The 23,731-nt window shown below is 45.7% G+C and overlaps 1 protein-coding gene across 1 annotated transcript in view; it reads right to left on the minus strand.

Moving 5' to 3' along the window:
- Positions 1–9,764: 9,764 nt before the first annotated feature.
- Positions 9,765–23,731, minus strand: part of LRRN4 (leucine rich repeat neuronal 4) — a 232,106-nt gene continuing 218,139 nt past the window's right edge. Inside the window, exon 5 of the mRNA XM_078649518.1 lies at positions 9,765–11,098. Coding sequence (XP_078505644.1) covers positions 9,970–11,098 — 1,129 coding nt within the window. The 3' untranslated portion in view covers positions 9,765–9,969. The remainder of the gene's footprint in view (positions 11,099–23,731) is intronic.

The following is a 23,731-nucleotide window of genomic DNA, read 5'->3' on the forward strand; positions in this document are numbered from 1 at the left end:
CTATGATCATTCGGGACTTCACCTCCCACTATTCTCGGGCTCATATCAGCTGCTTGCAATCATAACTATTTAAGAGGCTCTACGCTCCTGCAGTGCGGGACGCGCGCTGGTGAAGCCCAGGCCCGTCTGCGCCCGTCTGCGCCCATCCGTGGCAGTTCAAGGCTAGGCTTGGCCACCCCTCTAACCTTTCCTTCTGATCGGGGAGAGTGTTATCTTCTCTATACCAGCTGATGTGTGGGCGCACACGTTTTGTTCTTCCTGTTGATGGCCTACCACCAAGTTGTGCAAACAAGACTGGATTGAGACTGGCTTTTTCTTTACATCGCAACAAGGACCTTGACTTTTTAAAACCTTCTGATTTCAGGTGCACGCACAAAGGGCTTCATTTTGGTTCTGATTATTTCTCTCCTTTGTATTTGCTTAGCTTTTGGCCTCATATATCATTTATATAACATCTGTGTTGATAGAGGGTGGTGTTTCTCTAGTATATAATCTGCAGATTAATACTCTGCTCCATATCCCTATAGTTAGTTTATAGAGCCTTTTTATTTTTTTGAGTGGTAGGGCCTTCCATTGCCTTGTTTGTCCCTAAAATCTGTGTTAGATCTCACACAGTCCAACTTCTATGGTTATGTGGTGACCCTAGCAGTGAGGTTGGGCCGGAAAAGAGCCCTAGACAACTGCGCTGAATATCTACCCTCTGTCAAGCCCACCTCTATAGATAAGATGCTTCATAGGTCACTGGGATTTTATTAGTATGGACATTGAACTCAATGAAGGTCATCTCTCTCCCCAGGCTGGGTTCACACAAGAAATCATAAAGATTGCAACTACCCTCTTGAACAAACGGACCCCTTAGGCAGCCTGCACCAGCTTGATCCTGCAGTAGCAATGGTGCCAACCACTGGTCCCTCGTGTAATAGCCAAGATAAATACAGCCCAGGAGAGCGAAGCAGGCAAGGCATACCCGCTCCATTTTGACACGTCTTCTACGCCAACTCCTAGCGGGCCCACATGTTCAGCTGCGACTGCAATCGGGGTTTGCAATAGTGTGGATAATGTGCCTAAATCAACCTTCAGTGGGCCCACATGTTCAGCTGAGGCTGTTATTGAGGGTCATTACAGTGAGGATCACTTGTATGACCCAAAGTAAATCGAGCCAATTATCGCAGGATGTTTGAGCAATAGTAAAGAACTACTCAGCTGAATTTAGTCCCCTTAATGCTCACTTAGAATCTATAGAAAACTATTTGTCTTCCTTAAAGGGGGTGGGTGCTCCTTAAGATGTAGGTCATAACAAAGAGCTGCCCAAAGAGGTTTTGTAAGTAATCAGCCCATTACTACTAGTACTGAGGTCTCTCCTAGCTTACAGCAGCACAAAGGGACACCAACATCATCTAATCTATGCCACACCATCCGTGCCAAGGACCCAGCATGTTCATCTTTCTTTCCCAGCCCCCTCAAGTTGTTTCCCAACAGAGCAAGGTTGGGATGAATAGTGAGGGTATTCCCCAATGTGGGAGTCAAAAACTCAGATAGCTGTGATGGGAAGTTAAGGCCACATAGGATAAATCCCCCTCCTACATCATGTCTGTACGTTGTAGTATTAAGTAGCGCACCAAAGTTGCTTGCTGAGCAGAAAGAATCCTACATTGTGTTGTTTAATAAAACTATAGAATGGCTTGCTAAACATAGAGATTTCCCTCTATTACAGGTGTACAATATTCTGCTCACCCTGGGGGTAGCTTGGTTAGGGCCAGTCAGAGTAGACTGTGAAGGGGACTGCTATTGTAAACTTCAGGTGCCCCTTACTGGGCCACTTAGTGTTGTCATCAGGACTGGATAGTTGTAATCTTCAGTCGAATAGTTGCATTAAGCCCCTCCACTTGGGGAATTTTTACAGACTACCTATTAGCCCTGTGTGACTAACTTCCACCAGTGCCAGCAGCTTACATCTCCTCCTACTTGCTCTTATCCACCACAGCCCAGACGGGGTGACAACTATACAATTTGTAATTTTAATCTGTTTGAATCTTTAGATGGTGTAGATTGACTCTATAAAGAAAAATTGTAGCTACTCCACTCTAATTTTTACCCATGCATAAAGCTCGATTCACACACATCCTTCAGTCCCCTCTGCCCTGGCCCCTCAATGGATGTATCTCCAGTGCATTCCACCTTTGTATAGCAGCCTCCTATAATGATGTCATAGACGCCCCAACCAATGGGACCCTTGGTACGATGTCCTTACCTTCACAGGTCACACTAACTAAGTTAATCTCTTGGAACGTGGCCAGTTTGGGTTCCAAAATACCAATCCCACAGTGGTATGTATATATAAACCAATTTGACATTTGTCTTTTTCAAGAGTCCTGGGCTTCTCTGCCCAGTTGCTTCAAAGATTTGTTAACTTCTCCAAAGCAGCTATATCATCTAAACTGGATTCGACTGTCAATGGGCCTAACAACATGCCTGCAGATGTGGCGTGCTATATTTATAATGTTCACTCCTGGTCTGTAGATTCCAAAAATGAGTCAATGGTCCTAGAAACCTTAAATGCCCACCTGTCCTCATTTCCAATAGCTGCAAGGAAGAGAGTAGGGAGAGATTTTAATTGCCAATATGAACCGCTTAGTATTGACAACTGTGCCCTCTCCTCTGAAGAGGACACTGTCTGGGATATCTCAGAGACAGGAATTGTGCCCACTAAGAAATGGACAACAGCAACACTCCAAGCAATGCCCTCACTCTCATTCATGGGCTTCTTGCATGCAATGGCAGAACTATTTCTGATAGTTCTGATGCCCACACATATAATCGGGTCAACCACTCTAGTCTGATCGATTACATTATGCTCGATGTCAGCAACAGAGGTTCCACATATTGATAGTGACCATAATGCCCTATCACTGGAATTGAGCATAGCCACCACATTTACAGGTAATCCTTTTGCTATGAACTTTGATAGGAGGTTGCTACTTGCCAGCAACAGGTGCAGGGTAAAGTGGGGTAGGGTATTATCCTGGCAGTTGGATGAGCTGAAAGCACTAGATATAAGAGGGGGATCCAGGAATGATTTTGAGAGAGCCGCGGAAACTAAAATGCAAGTATTTGGCAACATAATGGATAACTTTCTTACTAAACAGGTTGGGTGTGCCAGGCATGGAAGGTTTTTTCACCTTAGTTTAGGGTGGCACTTTTGGCAGAAGGTTTTATAGGGAGTGCACACAGTGAGATATGCTCTTCCGTGCATATTTTTGGAGATAACGGTTTAGGTGTTGTATTCTCTTTGGTCCACCGCCTTTTGTCGTTTTATATTATCCTTTTGGAATATGGTGACATCAAGTAACCAGGAGGGGATAGGTCCCATTGACAACAACATCGCTGCCAGCGACTTGGTTGTGCACTTTTCAAGTATCTATTCAGAGGACGGGGATAGGTTGCCTCCACGCCCCCATCTGGGATGGGAGCTATAGGGATACCAAGGACACCATGTAATACTGGTGGAATGGAAGACACAAACTATGCGGGAAACAGCCTCAATAACGAAGTCTTAACAACGACTGAACTGAACAACGAATCCAAAACAACGACCTTCATATGAACCACGACATCATCAACCACGACTTACACGAAGAACTAAACAACTAATTAAATGAACAACGACTTCACCTACCTCTAAATGCCTTGGGAGTCTGAGAAATCTGATAATGAGGATGACGTCAGACCAGTGATTTGATAGCATTTATACTTGTAGCCATGTGAATTGTCTATGGTGAGCGTTTTTTGCGCAGGAGATTTCCACCTCGTTTTTTTAATGTTATTAAAATCATGCATACATGTTATTTACGTCTCCGTTTACCATGGGAGGCACCGATTTTGTCGTTCAATACCATTACTGAAACAGTGCGCACTGGAGGTTTCATATTTTTCCCCAAGTAGTGCCTAATTTGACCAGGTGTTGGCCACCAGCACCTATTTTTGGGGACCAGCACTTTTTTCCACATCAGAAATTTTCCGAGTGCAGGAAAGGGAAAACACATAGATCGGAAAAAGGAGGAAGAGAATGAAGGCAACACTGTCCCAAAGGAAGAAAGCAGGAACCTGCAAGGCCGTGAAAAAGGGGCAGGTGGTGCCTGGGAGTGAATTAAAGACTTCCAGCCATTGTATTTTACACACCGATGTTCAAGTGCAGCGGCCGCCGACTTTTGAGCAGAGCCTCGGGCACCGACAGTCTTTCTTTCACAAATTAAGCGTTGTGCCCCGTAGCAATCTGCTGTCAGTCAGAGAAAGTGCTGCAGCTCAAGCAACTGGTGACCACCCCCACACACTACGCCGGACACACTCTCGACCCGATCTTCTCTTCCAGCAAGGACATCGCCTTCAGCCACGCCACGGGGCTCCACTGGACGGACCACAGCTGTGTCCACTTCAACTTCAGAAGGACCACGCTCCACCATCACCAGCAACAGGCTCCCCGCAGAAGCTGGAACAGGATCACCGCAGACCAGCTCGCAACTTCCCTGAGCAAGAACCCCCCCACCAGCACAACCAACCCCAGCCAAGCAGCCACCAACCTCACGAAATGGATCAGCGACTGCGCAGACGACTTCGCCCCTCTGAAGACCCCGCCGAGCAGACCCGGCAGCAAGAAAGCCCCATGGTTCAACGACGAACTCAAGAGCTCCAAGAAGAACTGCAGAGCACTCGAGAAAACCTGGCGCAGAGACCCAACACCGGACAACATGACTGCCCTCAAGCTCGCCACTCGAAAACACCACCAGCTGATCCACGCCACCAAGAAAACCGCATTCAAGGACCGACTGGACAACAACGCACACAACAGCAAGGAACTCTTCAACATCGTGAAAGAGCTCTCCAACCCCAACGCCGGAAAAAACGACATCACCCCATCGCAAGACCTCTGCAACTCCATCGCCTCCTACTTCCACAACAAGATCGCGGACATACACAACAGCTTCAGCACTCAACCTACGCACGCCACGACCAAACCACCGCCCCCCACCACCACCATCCGCGCCTGGACCCCGATCAGCACCGAAGACACCATCCGCACGATGAACTCCATCCACTCCGGATCTACGACAGACCCCTGCCCTCACCACGTCTTCAACAAGGCCGACGCTGTCATCGCACCCCACCTGCGGGACATCATCAACACCTCCTTCGACATCGCCACCTTCCCGGAGAGCTGGAAGCACGCCGAACTCAGCGCTCTACTCAAGAAACCATCAGCAGACCCAACCGACCTCAAGAACTACCGCCCCATCTCGCTGCTCCCGTTTCCGGCCAAAGTCATCGAGAAGACCGTCAACAAGCAACTGGCCGCCTTCCTCGAGACGAACGGCTCCCTCGACCACTCGCAGTCTGGCTTCCGGGCCAACCACAGCACCGAGACCGCCCTGATCGCAGCCACCGATGACATCCGTGCCCTGCTCGACAACGGAGAAACAGCGGCCCTCATCCTCCTGGACCTCTCCGCGGCCTTCGACACTGTCTGCCACCGCACCCTAGTACAGCGCCTCAGCAACGTCGGAATCCAGGAGAAGGCACTGGAGTGGATCACCTCCTTCCTCGCCGGAAGGACACAGAGAGTCCGCCTCCCCCCGTTCAGATCGGAAGCCACCGAAGTCATCTGCGGCGTTCCTCAAGGCTCCTCGCTCAGCCCAACACTCTTCAACGTCTACATGAGCCCCCTCGCAGACATCGCACGCCAGCACAACCTGAACATCATCTCCTACGCCGACGACACCCAGCTGATCCTCTCCCTCACCAACGACCCCGCCACCGCCAGAGCCAATCTACACGAAGGGATGACAGACGTAGCCAAATAGATGTCGAACAGCCGCCTGAAACTGAACTCAGACAAGACGGAAGTCCTCATCCTGGGATCCTCACCCTCCGCCTGGGACGACTCCTGGTGGCCCCCGCCCTGGGCAGCGCACCCAAACCAACAGACCACGCACGCAACCTGGGCTTCATCCTGGACTCCTCCCTCTCCATGACCAGACAAGTCAACGCAGTCTCCTCGTCATGCTTCAACATCCTGCGCATGCTTCGAAAGATCTTCCGATGGATCCCCACCGAGACCAGGAAGACGGTCACCCAGGCCCTCGTCACCAGCCGTCTGGACTACGGCAATTCCCTCTACGCTGGAACCACCGCCAAACTCCAGAAAAGACTCCAGCGGATCCAGAACACCTCAGCACGACTCATCCTGGACATCCCCCGCCGCAGCCACATCTCCGGACACCTGAGAGACCTGCACTGGCTCCCGGTCAACAAGAGAATCACCTTCCGACTCCTCACCCACGCACACAAAGCCCTACACAACCGAGGACCAGGATACCTCAACAGCCGCCTCAACTTCTACGCTCCCAAACGCCAGCTTCGATCGACCAGCCACGCCCTCGCCGCCGTCCCCCGCATCCGAAGAGCCACCACAGGAGGAAGGTCCTTCTCCTACCTGGCCGCCAAGACTTGGAACTCCCTTCCGACCCACCTCCGCCTGACCCAGGACCACCTCGCCTTCAGGAAGCAGCTCAAGACCTGGCTGTTCGAGCAGTAGCGGACCCCCTCCCCCCAGCGCCTTGAGACCCTCCGGGTGAGTAGTGCGCTATATAAATGCTCTGATTGATTGATTGATTGAGCGTTGTGACAATTTTGTCTGCGCTGCATGCATAGATGTTCTTAAATCAAGAATAATGCCCGTGGGATAAATCGGAGTGCCTTTCCCTTACTCATTTGGTAATGTATACCAACGTGGAGGGTCATCTACTCACGGTAATACGCCGGTAATGATTGGAAAAAGAATACTGTGTGCAGCTGAGGAGCTAGAGGCAGTGTTTATTTAATGGTGAGGTCTGCCCGGTACTTTTTAAAACCAGCGTGAGTGTATTAAAAAAGCACAAACATGAGTTCTAACTGGTTACCTCGAGCCTTAGGAGCCGTGTAGGAGGCTGGATTCTTCTCTTTTCTACTGCGTGATGTTCCACGGAGCTGCACGCCGGCTCAGTTGTGGATGAAGTGACATTTCCCCGTTTTCATCTGACATGCAGAAAGCAGGTTACTCATGGTATGTTCCGTTTTGAACATAGTGGGAGATTCGGGAAATATGTAAACTAAATATATTTTGTGGTTCAGGAAGTCGTCGTTCAATACATTAGTGGTTTGCCTTTGATCGTTGTTTAGCCTTCGTGGTTTAGGCACTCGTGATTAACGAGGTAGTTGTTTGTCCATATAACCAAACTATGCAGATGGTCTTTCACCGTCTACCAGGCACTCGCAAGAAAGAGACCCCATTGAGATTACTGCCTAGGAACTGTTAATTGCCATAGGAAAGATTGTTCTCAATAAAGCTGCAGGTTTTGATAAAATGCCTGGATACCTATTCCTGAATGAGCCAGGTGCATGGAGCACCTTTTTTGGATAGGCTTTACTGCCATTACAAAAGGGGCCCTACCTCCCCTTCGTGGGCAGGAGCCGGAATTAGCCTTATTTACAAAATAGGCAAGCAAGATTCCCCTCTCAACTATGTGCCCATAAGCCTCATTGATTGTGTGCCAAAGCTCTTTAGTATAGTATTCATGGCTAGATTGGAGTAACGGACGACCTCTAATGATGTTCTAACCCCTTTACAGGCCGGTTTTAGGGAATAGGTCAGCACAATTGATCAGTTGTTTTGATTCCAAATGCTATCCTGGAAAACTATTACCCTGGGCAAAGGTTGACTATACCTTGTCTTTGTAGACCTCTGATCGGTCTGTGACCTAGTCCCTAGGAAAATAATGTGGAAGGTCCTTAAAGAGATAGGGGTTCCCGGCTATTTGTTAGACATTCTAGTGAGACTTCACATCAAGAACTATGTGCGAGTGAATTGTGGGAGCGCAGGTGAACTGACAGACCCCTATCCATTGACTGGGGGGGGGGGTAAGCCAAGGTTACATCCTTGCTCCTACATTGTTTTCACTATATATTATCTGAACGATTGAGCACCTTGAGTCGTGTGACAATGGCGCACTAAGGTTGGCAAATCAGAGGGTTCATCAATTAAGGTTTGCAGATGATAACATGCTTCTCTCTAAATCCCAAATGGGCTTGCAGAGGCTACTGGATCGATTTAATAATTTCTGCGAAGTGAGGGACCTAGAGGGTAATGTGAATAAGACACTGTTTATGGTCTTAAATCCAGGACTAATCCTAGGCTAGCAGAGTCTTCATTAGAGCATGTTGGCACCTTTGATTATTTGGGCATAACATTAACCGAGCACCTGGGGTGGCATTCACATCTAAAGCACCATAGAGCCAAATTAGAACACGTGACATGAGGAATCATTAAGATGTCAGTTAGGTCCCAGTTTCGCTCAATTCAACCTGCTCTTGAAATATATAACTCACACGTTTTGGGGACTCTATGCTACAGAGCAGAACTGTGGGACCATCTCTGTGTGAATTCCCTTTCAGTGGTAGTAACAGATTTATGCAGCAGCTGACTGGGCTCCCAGTAAGCACTCCCCTAATCCCACTCAGGCTGTACCTTGGGCTATGACCAATTGCTGACAAAATAAGGTTGCATTCCCTGCTGTGCTGGAGGATAATGTGGTTCACCCCAGGGCTCTCCTCACACCATAAGGGCTTTAAGGAAATTTTGTCTATAGCAGGTTTGATGGACATCCCGTGGATCAGGTATACTAAGGATACACTATTGGAAATTAGACTTGAGGGTTTGTGGAACCCATCTGGTTTAAAAAGAGCAATACCCAAAGGTTTATTTAAAACATTGTTTTGACATTCTAAGGACTCCAGTTGCTTTTTCAGCTGAATGGCGGTTCCCTGAAAGAAGTGTATCTTTCCTCTAAAGATATACATAAGAAGGAGAACTTCCGGGATGACGGTACATGCAGTTACGGTATGGGACTTTGCCTCTTGGTACTTTTACAGTTAAATGAGTAAAATCTAAGAATGAGATAGAAGTCCAGTGTTTAATGTGTGGTGCTCCTAATGAGACTGTTAAACATGTCCTGTTCATCTGCTCCTCATATATTAATTGCAGGAAAAGATGGATAATTCCTTTGTGTAGGAGTTTGGGAGCTGGAGAACACAAAGAGACAATTAATATGCAATTAATATATGAGGATCAGATGAACAGGACATGTTTAACAGTCTCATTAGGAGCACCACACATTAAACACTGTACTTCTATCTCTTTCTTATATTACCTAAACTCGATGGAAGCTCCCTAATAGGTTTTGGGGTCGTAGATTTTTTATGGAAATGTATAGAATCAGACAAAGGGAGTGGGTGGGTATAGCTGCAAGGGGATCTGTTGTCCTAATGTAAGGCCCACGCTTCTGCTACCCTAAAGAATGAGGATGACGTTTCCTTTTAGTGTAGTGAGCCTGGCCGATCCCTATGATATAGTGATGTACTACCTTTTATGAGGGCCCATGGGGCTGGTCTTTTAAGGAATTGATGAATGCACATATGTCACTTATGTTGCGCACCTATATAAACTGCAATTGTATGATGTTTTTAATCATGTAAAGAGACCCAAAAAGTGTAGGGGAAATAATATTTTATGTATTTGTATTGTCCTAGAAGTTAAGGTCCTTTTTGGTACATGCTCTTACAGTTTTACTGCTTTTATATGTATTAATTGTGCCGAAATAACGCTTACCAATTGGAATCATATTAACACTGATCAGTTGTTCACACAGATCATATTTTCAGCGCAATGAAACCAATGGTGGTCGCACAGTTTATTAAGCATCCGAAACATAACAAAACATTACCTTCCTGTCTGGTGTGATGTTACTCTTTTAGGAAAACACACATAAATATAAAAAAGTGCATGCCATTATATGTTGCACAATGGTGACAGCAGAGCAGGGTGTATCTCAGTCCTACATCCATAGTCACTGCGGTGGCTACCAATATTTCAAAACTGAACTAACTTAAAGTTTGTAGTTTTATGCTGTAATCAAAAGCAGGATTTTTGTACGATACCAAATGTGTGTCATATTTCTCAACAAAAGTATTTTTCCGTTGCTTGTAGAGACAGACAGACAATATAATGATAGCAAGTAAGAGAATCCCACTTGTTATGCACAATGCAGCCAAAATGACAATGTAACTTGGTCTGGTCTTGAATTTTGTGCATGGTATTCTTGAGACAAGTTTTGGTATTTCTTGACTTGTCCCTGCTTTATTGATGGTGATCATACAAGCTTGGTAAGTTGTATCTGGCAAAAGGTTATACAGTGTGTACTCTCTTGCTGTAACATAAATGTTATCGATAATGGTTAGGTTCTCACTGCCTTCTTGTTGGTAGACAAGTTGATATCGCTGCACTACAGAATTTGGAGCACACCAATTGATCTGTACCGATGTATCTGTGATTTCCGACACTTTTCTAAGTCTTGGTGGGTCTGGTACAACATTGTCTGCTGAGAGTCCAGGGCAATAACACATTGACACTTTTTGGATTTCATGGCAAGGCTTTTGAAGATGTCGACAAGGATGATAATCGCACACAGTGACCTTATGAGGGGTTGTGTTTTGCTCTTCCTCTTCTTCCTCATAGTCAATGTCGGCCACATACTCTCTTGGTATGTGAGGAACTGTTGTGTGCTTCTTGATAGTGTTAGCTTGTGTGATGGCATTTTTCTTGGTTGGCTCCATTTCGGAAGAGCTTATTGTAGTGGGGACATAAGAGGCGCCTTCAAAAGAAAGTGCAGTTCGTACAGTAGGAACTGATACCAAAGCACTTGAAGTGCCTGTAGAAACGGATAGGTTTTGATCTCCCATGGTGTTGTGATGGGCTTGCAAGGTTGTTGCTATGGAGGGCACCGTAAGATAAGATGTAGATAAAATTGAACCTTCTTGCATTGTAATTGGCGCATGAGTTGAGGTATGAGTACCTTTATCACTGGTTTCATAGGACGTGCTTGTGTAGGATTTGTATTCGGTTGCAGGGACTGTTGCATTCCCAATGGTTTGGCATTCTTTATATAGTTCTGGCAATGAAAGCGAGGCAGGTGATCTGCTCTCTATTCTGTTGCAGGTCGTTTCATTTGCACTGGAATAAAAATGTTAGCTTTACATTATTAAATTATTCACAAAAACAGAATCTGATCTCTCACTTTCTGTTAAACATGTATGGTGGCTTGAACACACAGAAACAAACATTTATACCCATATCATGTAATGCTCTAGTGAATACTTCATTGGTGAGGTTGGTTCTCACTCTCATATTCAGTTGACTTTTTAATTTCCCCATAACTACTGATGACTTCAACATCCTAACTGTCTTCAAATTTGGCAAGCTCATCACATTGCCAATAATCTGTGTTCATGTCTGATTTGGAAGAAAAATGCTACTTACCAGTATGCATCTGCTCTTGGCATGTAGAGCTGCAGATTCTTACATTGTGCATTAGATCGCCACCTGGTGTTGGGCTTGGATGATTGCATGTTGTTGTTGTCTTACAAGAAGACTTTGTAGTCACGAGATAGGTGACACCTCCCTTGGACGATAGTGCGCATTGGCATCGGCTCCATCCATAGATTGTTTTTCACCATGATGGGAAATGATGGAGTTTGTAGAAAGAAGAAGGGATGTCCATGCGTGTATATCTAATTAAGATAGAACTGGAACAGATACAGGCACTGGGGAGGCTGGGGGCGTGTAAGAATCTGCAGCTCTACATGCCAAGAACAGATGCATACTGGTAAGTAGCATTTTCCGTTCGAGGCATATGAGCTGCAGATCTTACACTGTGCATAGATTGTACAGCAGTGTCTCCCCTTAGCGGTGGTCACCTGTGTCTGTCGCAGTAGTTTGAAACAGGGTTTTGAGGACAGCTTGGCCTACTGCAGCTTGCTGCTTAGCTTGCACATCAACACAATAGTATTTAGTGAAGGTGTGTGTTGTAGACCATGTTGCTGCCTTGCAAACGTCTTCTAGGGGAATGTTCCCCAAGAAAGCCATGGAGGCTCCTAGTTTGCGTGTGGAGTGCGCCCTAGGAGGAACTGTTAATGTACGTTTTGCTTTTTGATAGCATATCTGTATACATTTTACAATCCACCTTGCAATTCCAGCTTTAGAGATTGGGTTGCCTTTATGTGGTGGAGAGAAAGCTACAAACAATTGCTTTGTTTTGCGAAAGGATTTGGTCCTATCTATATAATAGAGGAGAGCTCTTTTAAAGGCTAGTGTGTGTAGAGCTCTCTCTGTTACAGAGTCTGGGTTTTGGAAAAACACTGGTAACTCTACAGATTGGTTTAAATGAAACAGAGTAATGACTTTTGGAAGGAATTTGGGATTTGTTCAGAGAACCACTTTATTACGGTGTAATTGTAAAAATGGTTCTTGTATAGTGAAAGCTTGAATCTCACTTACTCTCCTAAGAGAGGTAATAGCTATTAGAAAAGCTGTTTTCCATGTGAGGAATTGCAGTTCACATTTGTGTAGAGGTTCAAAAGGTGGTCGAATGAGCCTTGTAAGAACAATGTTTAGGTTCCACACTGGAGAGGGTGGTAACCTGGGAGGAATGATTCTTTTTAATCCTTCCATAAATGCTTTAATAGCAGGCACTCTAAATAGAGACAGATGTTGTCTATTTTGTAAATATGCTGCAATTGCTGCCAGATGTAGGTGTATAGATGCATATGCTAAATTTCATCTTTGTAAATGTAGAAGGTAAAAATTGATATTTTGGATGGAAACATCTAGGGGATCAATTTGGTTATTGTTGCTGTAAATCGCAAATCTTTTCCATTTAGCTGCATAGCAAGCTCTAGTAGTAGGTCTCCTGGCTTCTTTAATGATATTCATACAGTCTGGTGGTAGGTTAAGATAACCAAACTCTAAGACCTCAGGAGCTAGATCCCAGATTCAGTTGAGTTGGGTCTGGATGTCTGATGTCTCCATGGTTCTGCGTTAGCAGGGATGGTGTTAGACGTAGTTTTTGCTGTGGAACTAGGGATAGTTCTAGCAGAGTTGTATATCACGGTTGGCGTGCCCATGTGGGAGCTACTAAATTCAGTTTGAGCGACTATTGTCGTACCTTGCGCACTATTAGTGGTATTAGTGGTAGTGGCAGAAAAGCGTAAGCAAATCTGCCTGACCAGTTCATCCATATCGCATTGCCCTTGGACAGCGGGTGTGGAAACCTGGCGGCGAAGGTTGGGCATTTTGCGTTTTCATGTGTGGCGTACAGATCTATGTCTGGATGACCCCACTTGTGAAAGAATGGTTGCAGAACTTGCGGATGTAGTTCCCATTCGTGAATTTGTTGTGTCTGTCGACTTAACAGATCTGCTAACTGATTGTGAACTCCTGGAAGGTGTTCTGCTAATAGATATATGTTTTGTGGCATGGTCCATCTCCAAATGTTCTGTGCAAGCTGGGACAGAGTGAGAGTGTCCCCCCCTGTTTTTGTATATAGTAAATAGCTGTCATGTTGTCCGTCTGGATTAAGACAGCTTTGATCTGTACTTGTACTTGGAATGTTTTGAGTGCTAAGATTATTGCTAGCAGCTCTAGGTGATTGATATGGAACGATTTTTGTTGATTGGTCCATTGCCCTTGAGTTATATGATGTAGGAGATGGGCTCCCCATCTCGTGAGAGAAGCGTCTGCTGTAAGTACTATTTTTGGAACAGGTTCGAGAAAGGGCCGCCCTTTTGTCAAGTTTTTGGTGTTCCACCACTGCAGAGAGTGATGTGTGCGGCTGTCTACCAACACTAGGTCTGTTAGTTGTCCTTGAGCCTGATTCCACTGTTGTTCTAGACATTCCTGTAACGGACACATTTGCAGTCTTGCATATGGTACAATGAAGATGTAAGATGCCATCATGCCTATTAGTCTCATGAACACTGGCAGGGAGAGAGTGTTGATGTTGGAACTTTGTTACTAAGGCTTGAATGCTCTGTATCCTTGCTGGACCGGGATACGCTAGAGCTGTAGACGTGTTTATTGTAGCCCCTAAATATTGATGTACATGTGATGGCTGTAGGTGCGACTTGATGTAGTTGATTGTGAACCCTAAGCCGTGCAATGTTTGAATATGTTTGATGTGTGTGTTCAACACACTGATTGTGTTCAACACACTGATTGAATGACTTGGCTTTTATGAGCCAATCGTCTAGATAAGGGAAGACATGTATTTGTTGTCTTCTGAAATGTGCTGTTACTACTGCTAGGCACTTTGTGAACACTCTTGGTGCAGTTGTTACCCCGAATGGAAGGACTTTGAATTGATAATGCTGACCTTGCAGTACAAACCTTAGATACTTCCTGTGAGAAGGATGTATAGGAATGTGGAAGTAGGCGTCTTTTAGATCTAGTGTTGTAAGGAAGTCGCCTTGTTGCAGCAATGGGAGCACTTGTTGTAAAGTGATCATATGAAAATGATCTGAGTGTATATAGTGTTTGAGGGGCCTCAGGTCGAGAATTGGTGTTCGTGTCCCGTCCTTTTTGGGTATTAGAAAATACAGCGAGTAAACCCCTGTTCCTTGATGTTGTAAAGGAACTATTTCTATTCGGTTCTTTTGAAGAAGTGATAGGACTTCTTGTTTGAGCAGCGTAAGATGTTCTACAGACATTGGAGACTGCCTGGGTGGTATGTGTGGAGGGGTAGCTGTAAGTTCGAGGCAGTAGCCATACTGGATAATTTGTAACCCTGGGCGAAGGACTTTGCCCTTTGCAAAGTAGGCGTAGCAGGCTACGTGAAGTGCGTAGGTGGGCGTAGTTTCTCGCCCACTTTGCGTAGCTTCGCGTAGCCCCACTACGCATACTACGCCCAGGATTAATAATTTGTCTTACCCACATGTCTGTTGTGATGGAATTCCAGACAGGTAGGAACTGTGTTAGTCTGCCCCCCACAAGCGTGAAGTGCTGTTGGGGGAGCAGAGGGAAGTCACTGTTTTGTGGTGGAAGAGGTTCGATTATTGTTGCTATCTCGACCTCTTCCTTTATTGTTGTTGCCTCTATAGCCTTCTCTAAAATATCCTTTACTGGAGGATGCCTGTGTATTGGATTTGAAGGAAGCTGTATTGTCTGCTCCAGTTCGTTTGGAGCCTCCTCTATAGAAGGAGCGACAAAAGGAGCCTCTAGCCTGTGTTGATTCCAAAGCTCCCATAGATTTGGCTGTATCTGTATCTTTTTTCATTTTCTCAAGTGCTGTGTCTACCTCTGGTCCAAACAATTTATGTTGGTTGAATGGCTGATTTAAGATAGTAGTTTGCACTTCCTCCTTAAATCCTGAAATGTATAGCCACGCATGACGTCTAAGTAGGACACTAGTATTTACAGCTCTAGATGCATTGTCGGCTACATCAAGTACACACTTGATTGAGGCATTTGACATTAACTTGCCTTCTTGTATAAGGTAGTTTGCCTGCGCCTTATATTGGTCAGGTAGATGTTGCATTAATTTTTCTAACTGATCATAATGAGCCCTGTCATATCTTGCAAGGAGGGCTGCTTGCGTGTTAGCTATACGCCATGTATTAGTAGCTTGTGCAGCTATTCTGTTGCCTGAAGCATCTATCACCTTAGATTCTTTATCAGGGGGTGGTGCTTTACCTGACGTCTGTGAGTTTGCTCTTTTTCTTGCATTTGAGACAACTAGTGAATCTAAGGGTAGTTGTCCTTTAATGTAGGCTGGATCACCAGGAGCAGGCCTGTATTTTTTCTCAATTCTAGGGTTTAGGATCCTAGCACGTACAGGATCTTTAAATACCTCTAGAGCATGTTTGATGACCCATTTGATCATAGGAAGAATTTGAACAGACCTTTGAGATTGTTCAAACGTATCTAATAAAAAATCTTCCTCTGCCTCATCTGAATGCATGGTGACCCCATGATAAATGGCAGCCCTATTCAGTAAGTGCCCAAAACCAATATTGTCCTCTGGAGGAGAAGGTTTTGATGGATATGACTGTGGGTCAGGAATATCTGGCACATCTTGTGGGTTTGGGTACTCCCAATCTGGATCATCAACAGGGTAGGGAAAAGGCTCATCTGGGTCTACCCCTCCCCCTATACTATACTCATCATAATTTTGAGGTGTATGTGGTGAAGAATGAGGAGGAGAGTGTTCAGGAGAATTCTGAGATGAATTGTTAGGAGGAACAGGAGATGAAGGAGAAGGAAGTATAGGAGAAGAAGGGTGCATAGGAGATGTGGCAGAGTCCTTCTTCTTGACAGGCACTGCAGGTGTAGGTGCTGTGTCTGATTTCCTCTTCCTGTGTGGTGTAGTGGATACATGACCTGTCTTTGGGTCAATGTAGATCTTCTTTTGTAGAGGATCAGGCTGGAAAAGTTCTCCTTGCAGAACCTTTGCCGGTGCCGATTTTTTCGGTTCCTGGCGTTGGTGCTGCTTATCTTTAGCCTTAGGAGTTGTAACTGTGTCCTTTGGGGTAGATTTCGGCACTGAAGGTGTTGTTTTCGGAGTCAAAGGCTGTTTCGAGGGCTTGAGCGCATCGGAATCTGGCCTTGTAGGTTTCGGCACCGAAGATATTGGCTTCGGAGTGGAAGCTGGTCTCGTCGGCTTCGAGGCGTCAGACACTGGCTTCATAGTTTTGTCTTTAGAAGTCGACAGTTTCGGAGCCGAGACTTCTTTCGGTTTCGGTGCTGAGGGAGCTGGTGGGATCGGCACGTGTGGCTTGCTCGGTGAGGAGCTACCGGAAGGTTTCAGTATTTTCTTCGGAGCCAGGCTCGATCGCGGGGCTTTCGAAGTGTGTTTTTGGTCTCGACTGGGCCCCGGAGGCGGAGTGTTGACCTTTGCCTTCGATTTGGGTGGTGGGTATGGGGCCGGGGCAGTAGTACTCACACGCTGACCCGATGGTATGGAGTCATCTGAGTCGTCTGCCTCTGATACGATTTGGAGATCGTCTGAATCTTCTTCGGGAACGAGCGGAAATTCTTCGTCGAGGATATCCACCGGTTCTGGGGCCGATCTCTGCATGTCGTATCGAAGGGCCATCCGATCTCGAATGGTTTTCTTGGATCGAAAGGACGCACAGGCTGTGCAGCTGGATTCATTGTGTTCTGGCGATAAGCACAGGTTACACACCTCGTGATGGTCACTGTGTGGGAACTTTGCTCCACAGTTGGGGCATCTTTTGAATGGCGTCCTTTCCATGAGGTGTAGGCCTCACAGCGTGGATAAACCCAACGGCCCGCATCGATGATGGGAATTGAGCTGATGGAGTCGAGATGATGTCTGTCGATATCGAAAGTAGTTTGGTGAAGTTTGAATACGTTTTTATGCGTCGAAGTACTTGAAAAGTAGATTTCGAACCGGAGCGGAAAAGTTCATCCGAACCCAGTGGCGGAAAAAAACAATCTAAGGATGGAGCCGATGCCCATGCGCACTATCGTCCAAGGGAGGAGTCACCTATCTCGTGACTACAAAGACTTCTTCCAAGACAACAACAACATGCAATCATCCGAGCCCAACACCAGGTGGCGATCTAATGCACAGTGTAAGATCTGCAGCTCATATGCCTCAAACATTTATGTTCTGAAATATCAAAATCAATTTGGTTGCAGTAATGTTGTAACCTATATTTTACAGTATGTGCTGTCTGTACCGCCGTGGTTAATGATGCAATGAAATGTGTGGGTTATTCAGCGAGGAACAAGACAGGGATATTCTTTGTCCCCCACATTATGCGCTCATTATATGAAGCCTTTCAACACATCCAAAGACTTCTTAGAAAATCAATTCAATAATGTTCCAACCACGTAGGGTCAAAGTTCTAAGACACATAGACAATGTATTAATAATCAACTCTTACCTGTATAGTGCACTTTCTAATATATTTTCATAGGCAGCATCATTTGGAGAGGAATCAAATTATACATTTAACGGGGGAAAAAGTGAAGTGTTATCTGAAGATGTGATAAAACAGAATAGTAGTATTTTTTTTATTACTGACTGGAATTTTCTGTATGTTTGGCTTCCAAATTTAAGTCAGTGTGCACAAAAGAGCACATTTTGCAAAAAGCCCTTTGAATCACTTGATACTATGGGTAACCCCAAATTTAGAAGTGTACAGATAACCACTGTTCTTAAACTCAGTATATTATACACATTTCAGTAATATAGACGGTTTCTTCATACCCAATTTTAATTAATAGATATTACCATATGAATTGCTGCACTGTTCATACATGATGAAAACTCATTATAAACTGCAGCTCAGTTTATCACATAGATTAAAAACCTACAATCCCTATATATCTTGCGACCACAAGGGTCGGACAGACATAACAGTATATTGCTTTTGAAAATCAACTATTGTGACATAAAATTATGGATGAAAACATGGTCACCAATTGTTATTTTCCCTAGGTAATTTCATTTTTATTATTTTAATAATTAGTTTATTAGGGAAAGTGTGTAGCAATCTACACAAGAGATGTCTTTCTGAGCAGAAAATTGTGCAGTGGAAGCTCCTCCGCTAATGTGGAGAAGCGTCGCTCCACAGCAGTAAAAGGAAGAAAAAATAAAATGATAATTACACAATATTCTTCCCTGCTGTTGCAGCATGAGGGCGGGCCTCTTCTGCATTGCAGCGTTGTGATTGGCTCAGGGGAGCCTGGCTGCTTCCTGTTTAGTGGAGGAGAGACAGTGCGAGACAGAGTGTTGAGGAGGTAAGTAAACTTTTCCTTTTTAGGTCGAGGCTATCGTCCCTCAGCGAAGCTGGGGGCGGAGCCGAAGATTTAATTATTTCAACAGTGGGGCTTTATTTGGCTTTATTTTACCTCTCTCTTCCATTGGCTAGCTTCGTAAATAGAGGCTAGCCATTGGAAGAGATGTGTGTCAATTACTATTTTCCCCCCCTTGATGCGATCCGTGGGCGTTTCTGCCTCTTTTTTTAAGTCCCGCCCCTTTTTCGTCGTCATTCGGAGGTGGGCGTTTACTTCTTTTTTTTTTTGCCGGCCCTTTTGTTTTGCCATTTCCCCCGACCGCCGCTGGAGAAAGGTTGTGCTGCCCGCCCCCCGCCCCCCCCCCTTCTCTTTGTGCTTGTGGAAAAGTCAGCCCATAACGCACCTGATGCCCAGGCTGCTGGCGCAGGACGCCTCTTAGTTCCCATCTTGAACAATTACCAAATAAAGAGACGGGCGCTGGAAGCAGGAAAACAAGAATAGAGTTTTATTTCTCATGAGGAGAGTCTGTCATTTCGGACACCCGCATAGTGTCTTCAGGAGGTGCTCTCTCTTTCCTACCCACTCTCCAGTTTCTCTGAGGCTTCGTCTTTTATACACATGTTTATGATGCACAAACATTCCTTAGTACAATAAAGACACTTTGAAGTAGGAAAAGGCATGCTTGGAACCCCAGCTTCAGGCCTATTCCCATACCAGTCGCTCAGATGTCATCCTCCCCTCCTGAATGTAACAAAAGATTGTGATCTCTCAGCCGGACATTCCTACAGGACACGAGGGCAGGAGGGGATGATCAGATCAAAGGTTAGGCAGGCGATAAGATCGGGCACTTCGGCTGGCGTATCACGGTTTTGTTATGCTGGGCAGGGAAAAAGGGGGGTGTACATCCACGAGGCTTGGTCTTAGGACTTGGGACCGGGTCGAAAGGCCAAGTGCAGCTGGGGGGGGGGCTCGTCAGCAGAGGGGAAGGGTGTTCTTGGGAGGAAATGGGGGGTGTGGGTCAAGCAGGAGTGTTACTTCTAGAGCAGGGTCACGCAGACGGAGAGGGTCTTATGGCCGATGCATGAGCAGTGAGCGCAGGGAGGGGTGCCGGGGGTTTAACAAACGGGCAGAGAGGCCGTGGAGCCTAAAATGGCTGTCGTGTACGTGTGTGCATGGGTCTATGCTGGCGGGATAACACAGTCAGTGTTTCGCGATATCCGTTCTGCATACAACAAGGGGTACAGTGAACACAAATGAACGCCGCTTATGTGCATATACATCGCCATTTTCAACAGTCGCCGCTTTTTTACATAAGCTAGTTCATTTCTATACAGTCCATACTATTGGCGGAATGCGGTACATATGTTTTTACATTTGTTGGGTTATTCATGCAAGTCTAAAGATCGGCATAATACCTAGTCGGGGTCAATCAAGAAAAATGTTCTGACACATTATAGAATCAGGTTCCGACTTTCTCTCCGGTGACATCAACATACAGTAAAAAGTGCTCTTATACCTTCGGGTCTTGTCAGTGCTATAAGAGACTTTTGGAAAACTAAATACATGAGTGACCGATGAAACATTTTATTTATTTATTTATTTTTTGAAAGCAATACAAAAATGGTTGAGGGAGGAATTCAGTTCGATACAAGCAATTAGTCAAGGGGTGGGTAGAAAGTTCAGGAAGGGGGGTCTTCATCACAATGTCTTTTTAACAGAGTCCGTCTTCTTTTGTTGGCGCTGTTGAGCACCGGCGGTGGAGCTATAGGTCCAGCTCGTATTCATCCTTACGCGTTGCAGGGTGCGATCAGTCCTCTGCTGTTAGATCACAGCCCTGTTTCCTAACTGATCTTCTTAGGAGTGCCTCATGCTGGGCACCTGCGTGTCTTTCTTCTTCCGTGGCAAAACCTTATTCTATCTAAATGCTGCTCTTCTTTTCTGAGTCAAAAGTTATGCGAAAAGGGGGATGTTGTTGAATAATCGAGGGAAGAGAGGGCGGAGTGGGATCAGATCTTTGAACACACCAAGGGACCAAAGGAGCAAAGGATGACGAGCAGGCAGGCCCATCAGTCGGGCTCAAAAGGAACGGGGACTTCAGGCACGAGTGGGTCAGCAAATCGAGGGCTTCAAGGCAGCCCTTCATTCCTTCATCTGCCGAGTTTGAGAGTGGTGCCTCGTCCCGCGTCTCGTTGCTCTGCGACTCCACCTTTGGTCGAAGTCACACGTGCTTCATGATCTGTGGCCAGGCTTAAGCATGGGCGGATTTTGCGGATCCACGATTCACGAATTTGCGAATTCACGGATCGTGGATCCGCAAAATCCGCGGATTTTGCGGATCGGCGGATTTGGGGGCGGGGCTTCGTCGAGTGTGTGGGCGGGGCTAAACGGACGGGGCTTCCATGCGAGTGCACATGCCTCTTGTGTGTATAAAAGGTCAGAGACCGATCAGAGCAGCAGATAAAGATACACAAGCTCCTGGCCACAGGAACAGCACGAGGATTGCGCTCGTGAAAGTCAAGGATGCAAAGGCCGATGAATGAGTCACTGAATTTAAGCTTCAACTAGGGCACATGCGTAACGGATATCTGTAAGTGCTTGCTGTTGAGGTTTAATTTTTGTGCCAGGACCGTCGTGCCAGAATGAACCCTGCCCTTCATATTTATTCAACCGTTTTGTGCCCGTTTTCAGTTTTCAGTTTCGAAGGAATCCCCATCCCTAAGTGTTTGAGAGTGAGTGTGGGAACAATAGAGCACCCCTGAAGTTGTGAGTGGAGATCCTGATCTTCGTAGTACACCCACCACAAATACAGCCCTGTTGGGGCGAGAATCAGAGCCTTTGTCAATTTATGCATATACACCCATTATCAAATATGCATCAAAGTTTAACATAAAGCATTTTAAATATTTCCCAGAATTTTAAAATGCAAACTTGCATTCAACATTTCATGAAATGTAAAAAAGCAGACATTATTTTCGCATGAAAGAATATACATATCACATGTACTCTGTAGTTTATCTTAATTCTAATCCTCTCATATTTTCTTTTCCACTTTTAAAGCCATTAGAAACATTTTTCAAGATTATGACCGAACCTAGGATTATTTTTCATCCTGAAGCAAGTATATATACACGTCTCAAAACCTAATGATCTGAATTGCTAAGGCTTTTGTGCATCAAAATCTAACACAAATGCATGAACGTTGTTTGCGCTTTTCAGGGCCCGAAGTTCTGAGGCAAATTTTGCAAACATTGTCACAATTTGCACCCTGGCTGTTTCCAAATTAGACTACTTTTGAAAAGAAACCTAAACACTAACATGTTGTGTCGTAAAATAACCATTCTCCAGAGTCGCCGTAGGGCTTGCATAATGCCTTTGATGGGCTACAGACACAATGATGGTGGCCTGCAAGGGACTGCCAACCTTCATCCCTGTGTTTGCATTAAAGAATGGAAAACCTTTGTTTGCAAGCAGAACCGGTTTGAGGTTTCTTAAAGGAATCAGCGCTGATTTAACTGTCTACCCCTTCCAAGCTTGCCTGTTCCTTCCAATTGTCCCAAAGGTACTCCTTCACCTTTGCAAACCGGTTACCAGTACCTTTTTGTGCCCCTGCTGTAAATAATTTACGATGGCGCCGGCAAGCTGCCAGCGCCATCGTAAAAAAGTTACTTAATTAGCTTCAACAGGAAGCTCCAATTGGTAAAATAAAGCAGGCGCTCGAGCCCCTGCTTTATCTTATCTATTAGAGCTTCCTGTTGAAGCTAATTAAGTAACTATTTGAGGATGGCGCTGGCAGCTTGCCGGCGCCATCGTAAATTAGGCTTGAACTTTTGACTGAGGAATCCGCCGCTCGCGGATTGCGGATTTTCGGTAAATTCGCGAGAGTTCGCGGATCGCGAATTTACCGAAAATCCGCAAAATCCGCGATCGGAGCGGATTTTGCGCTCATGCTTAGCCAGGCTGTGCGTCACGTCCAGCTCCTCTCCTCCGGTGATTGTATCTTTGAATGAGTACAAAACAAGTTTTAGAAAAACTGGCAGGAGAAGACATTTATACATCTCAATTCCGTCCCCAATCCTAAGTAGGTGGGGGATATGTTCATCAATCACAGTCAGAAGTCATCACTTATGGAGTATGTAGGAGGGCATTCCCACTGAATTCGTAAGCCTATTTGGCGTTCATTCGTGACGTACGTGGAGAGAAATCGGACTCCTATCAACAGTGTATTATATCAAACTCGAAATCGAGTCCTTAGGTAGAGACTCGCCCTTTTTCTTTTTAACCCAAGTACTGACAACCTTACATTTCCCTTCGGGGTCGGCTAACTCATGCAAGCAGGGGCGTTATCATCATGAGAGGGGGGCAGAGGTTAAACATGCTTTTCTTGGGGAGTGACCGTTAATCAAAGTCATCAATTACGCTTCGGGGATAGCTGATATGGAGCTGGGCGAGGACGCTTTGGACAGGGAGCTGGGGTCAATCGGGAGAAGTGAGGACGTTTTGGACATCCGCACGTAAGTGCAGAGGGGTGAGGAAATCTGGGCATTGGGAATTGCACTTCTAAAAAACTGAAAAACAGAAGATCATTGACGTTATAGTCCCCCTATAAAAAGGCCAGATTAGGGGACATCAGTCGTCTTACCTGTCCTTTCTTTCATTACCAACTCGGGTTCTATCGTTTTGCAGAAAGGAGAGGTAGTAATATGGCAAGTTACAATCGTTTTAGTTCCTGTCAATTTTGCCGAACACCTTTGTGTTCGAAGAGACCCAATTAGGTGTGTGCCGGTGGGGGACAACGTTACCACACAAGGGAGGAGGGAACAGGGGGACCCTCAGAGAGAGAGAGAGTCGCCCGCACTCTAAACGAACCATTTGGTACACGTATGACATGGAGAGAGAGAGAGAGAGAGAGAGAGAGAGAGAGAGAGTGAGTGAGAGAGAGAGAGAGAGAGAGAGAGAGAGAGAAACGTGTACAATAATGGGCCATTCAGTGCGCACACAACACAGAACAGCAGGGGTTAAGTAATACAGAAACACAGGCAGAGGGAT

This window comes from Lissotriton helveticus, chromosome 6 (genome assembly GCF_964261635.1).
Source record: "Lissotriton helveticus chromosome 6, aLisHel1.1, whole genome shotgun sequence".
Taxonomy (NCBI): Eukaryota; Metazoa; Chordata; class Amphibia; order Caudata; family Salamandridae; genus Lissotriton; species Lissotriton helveticus.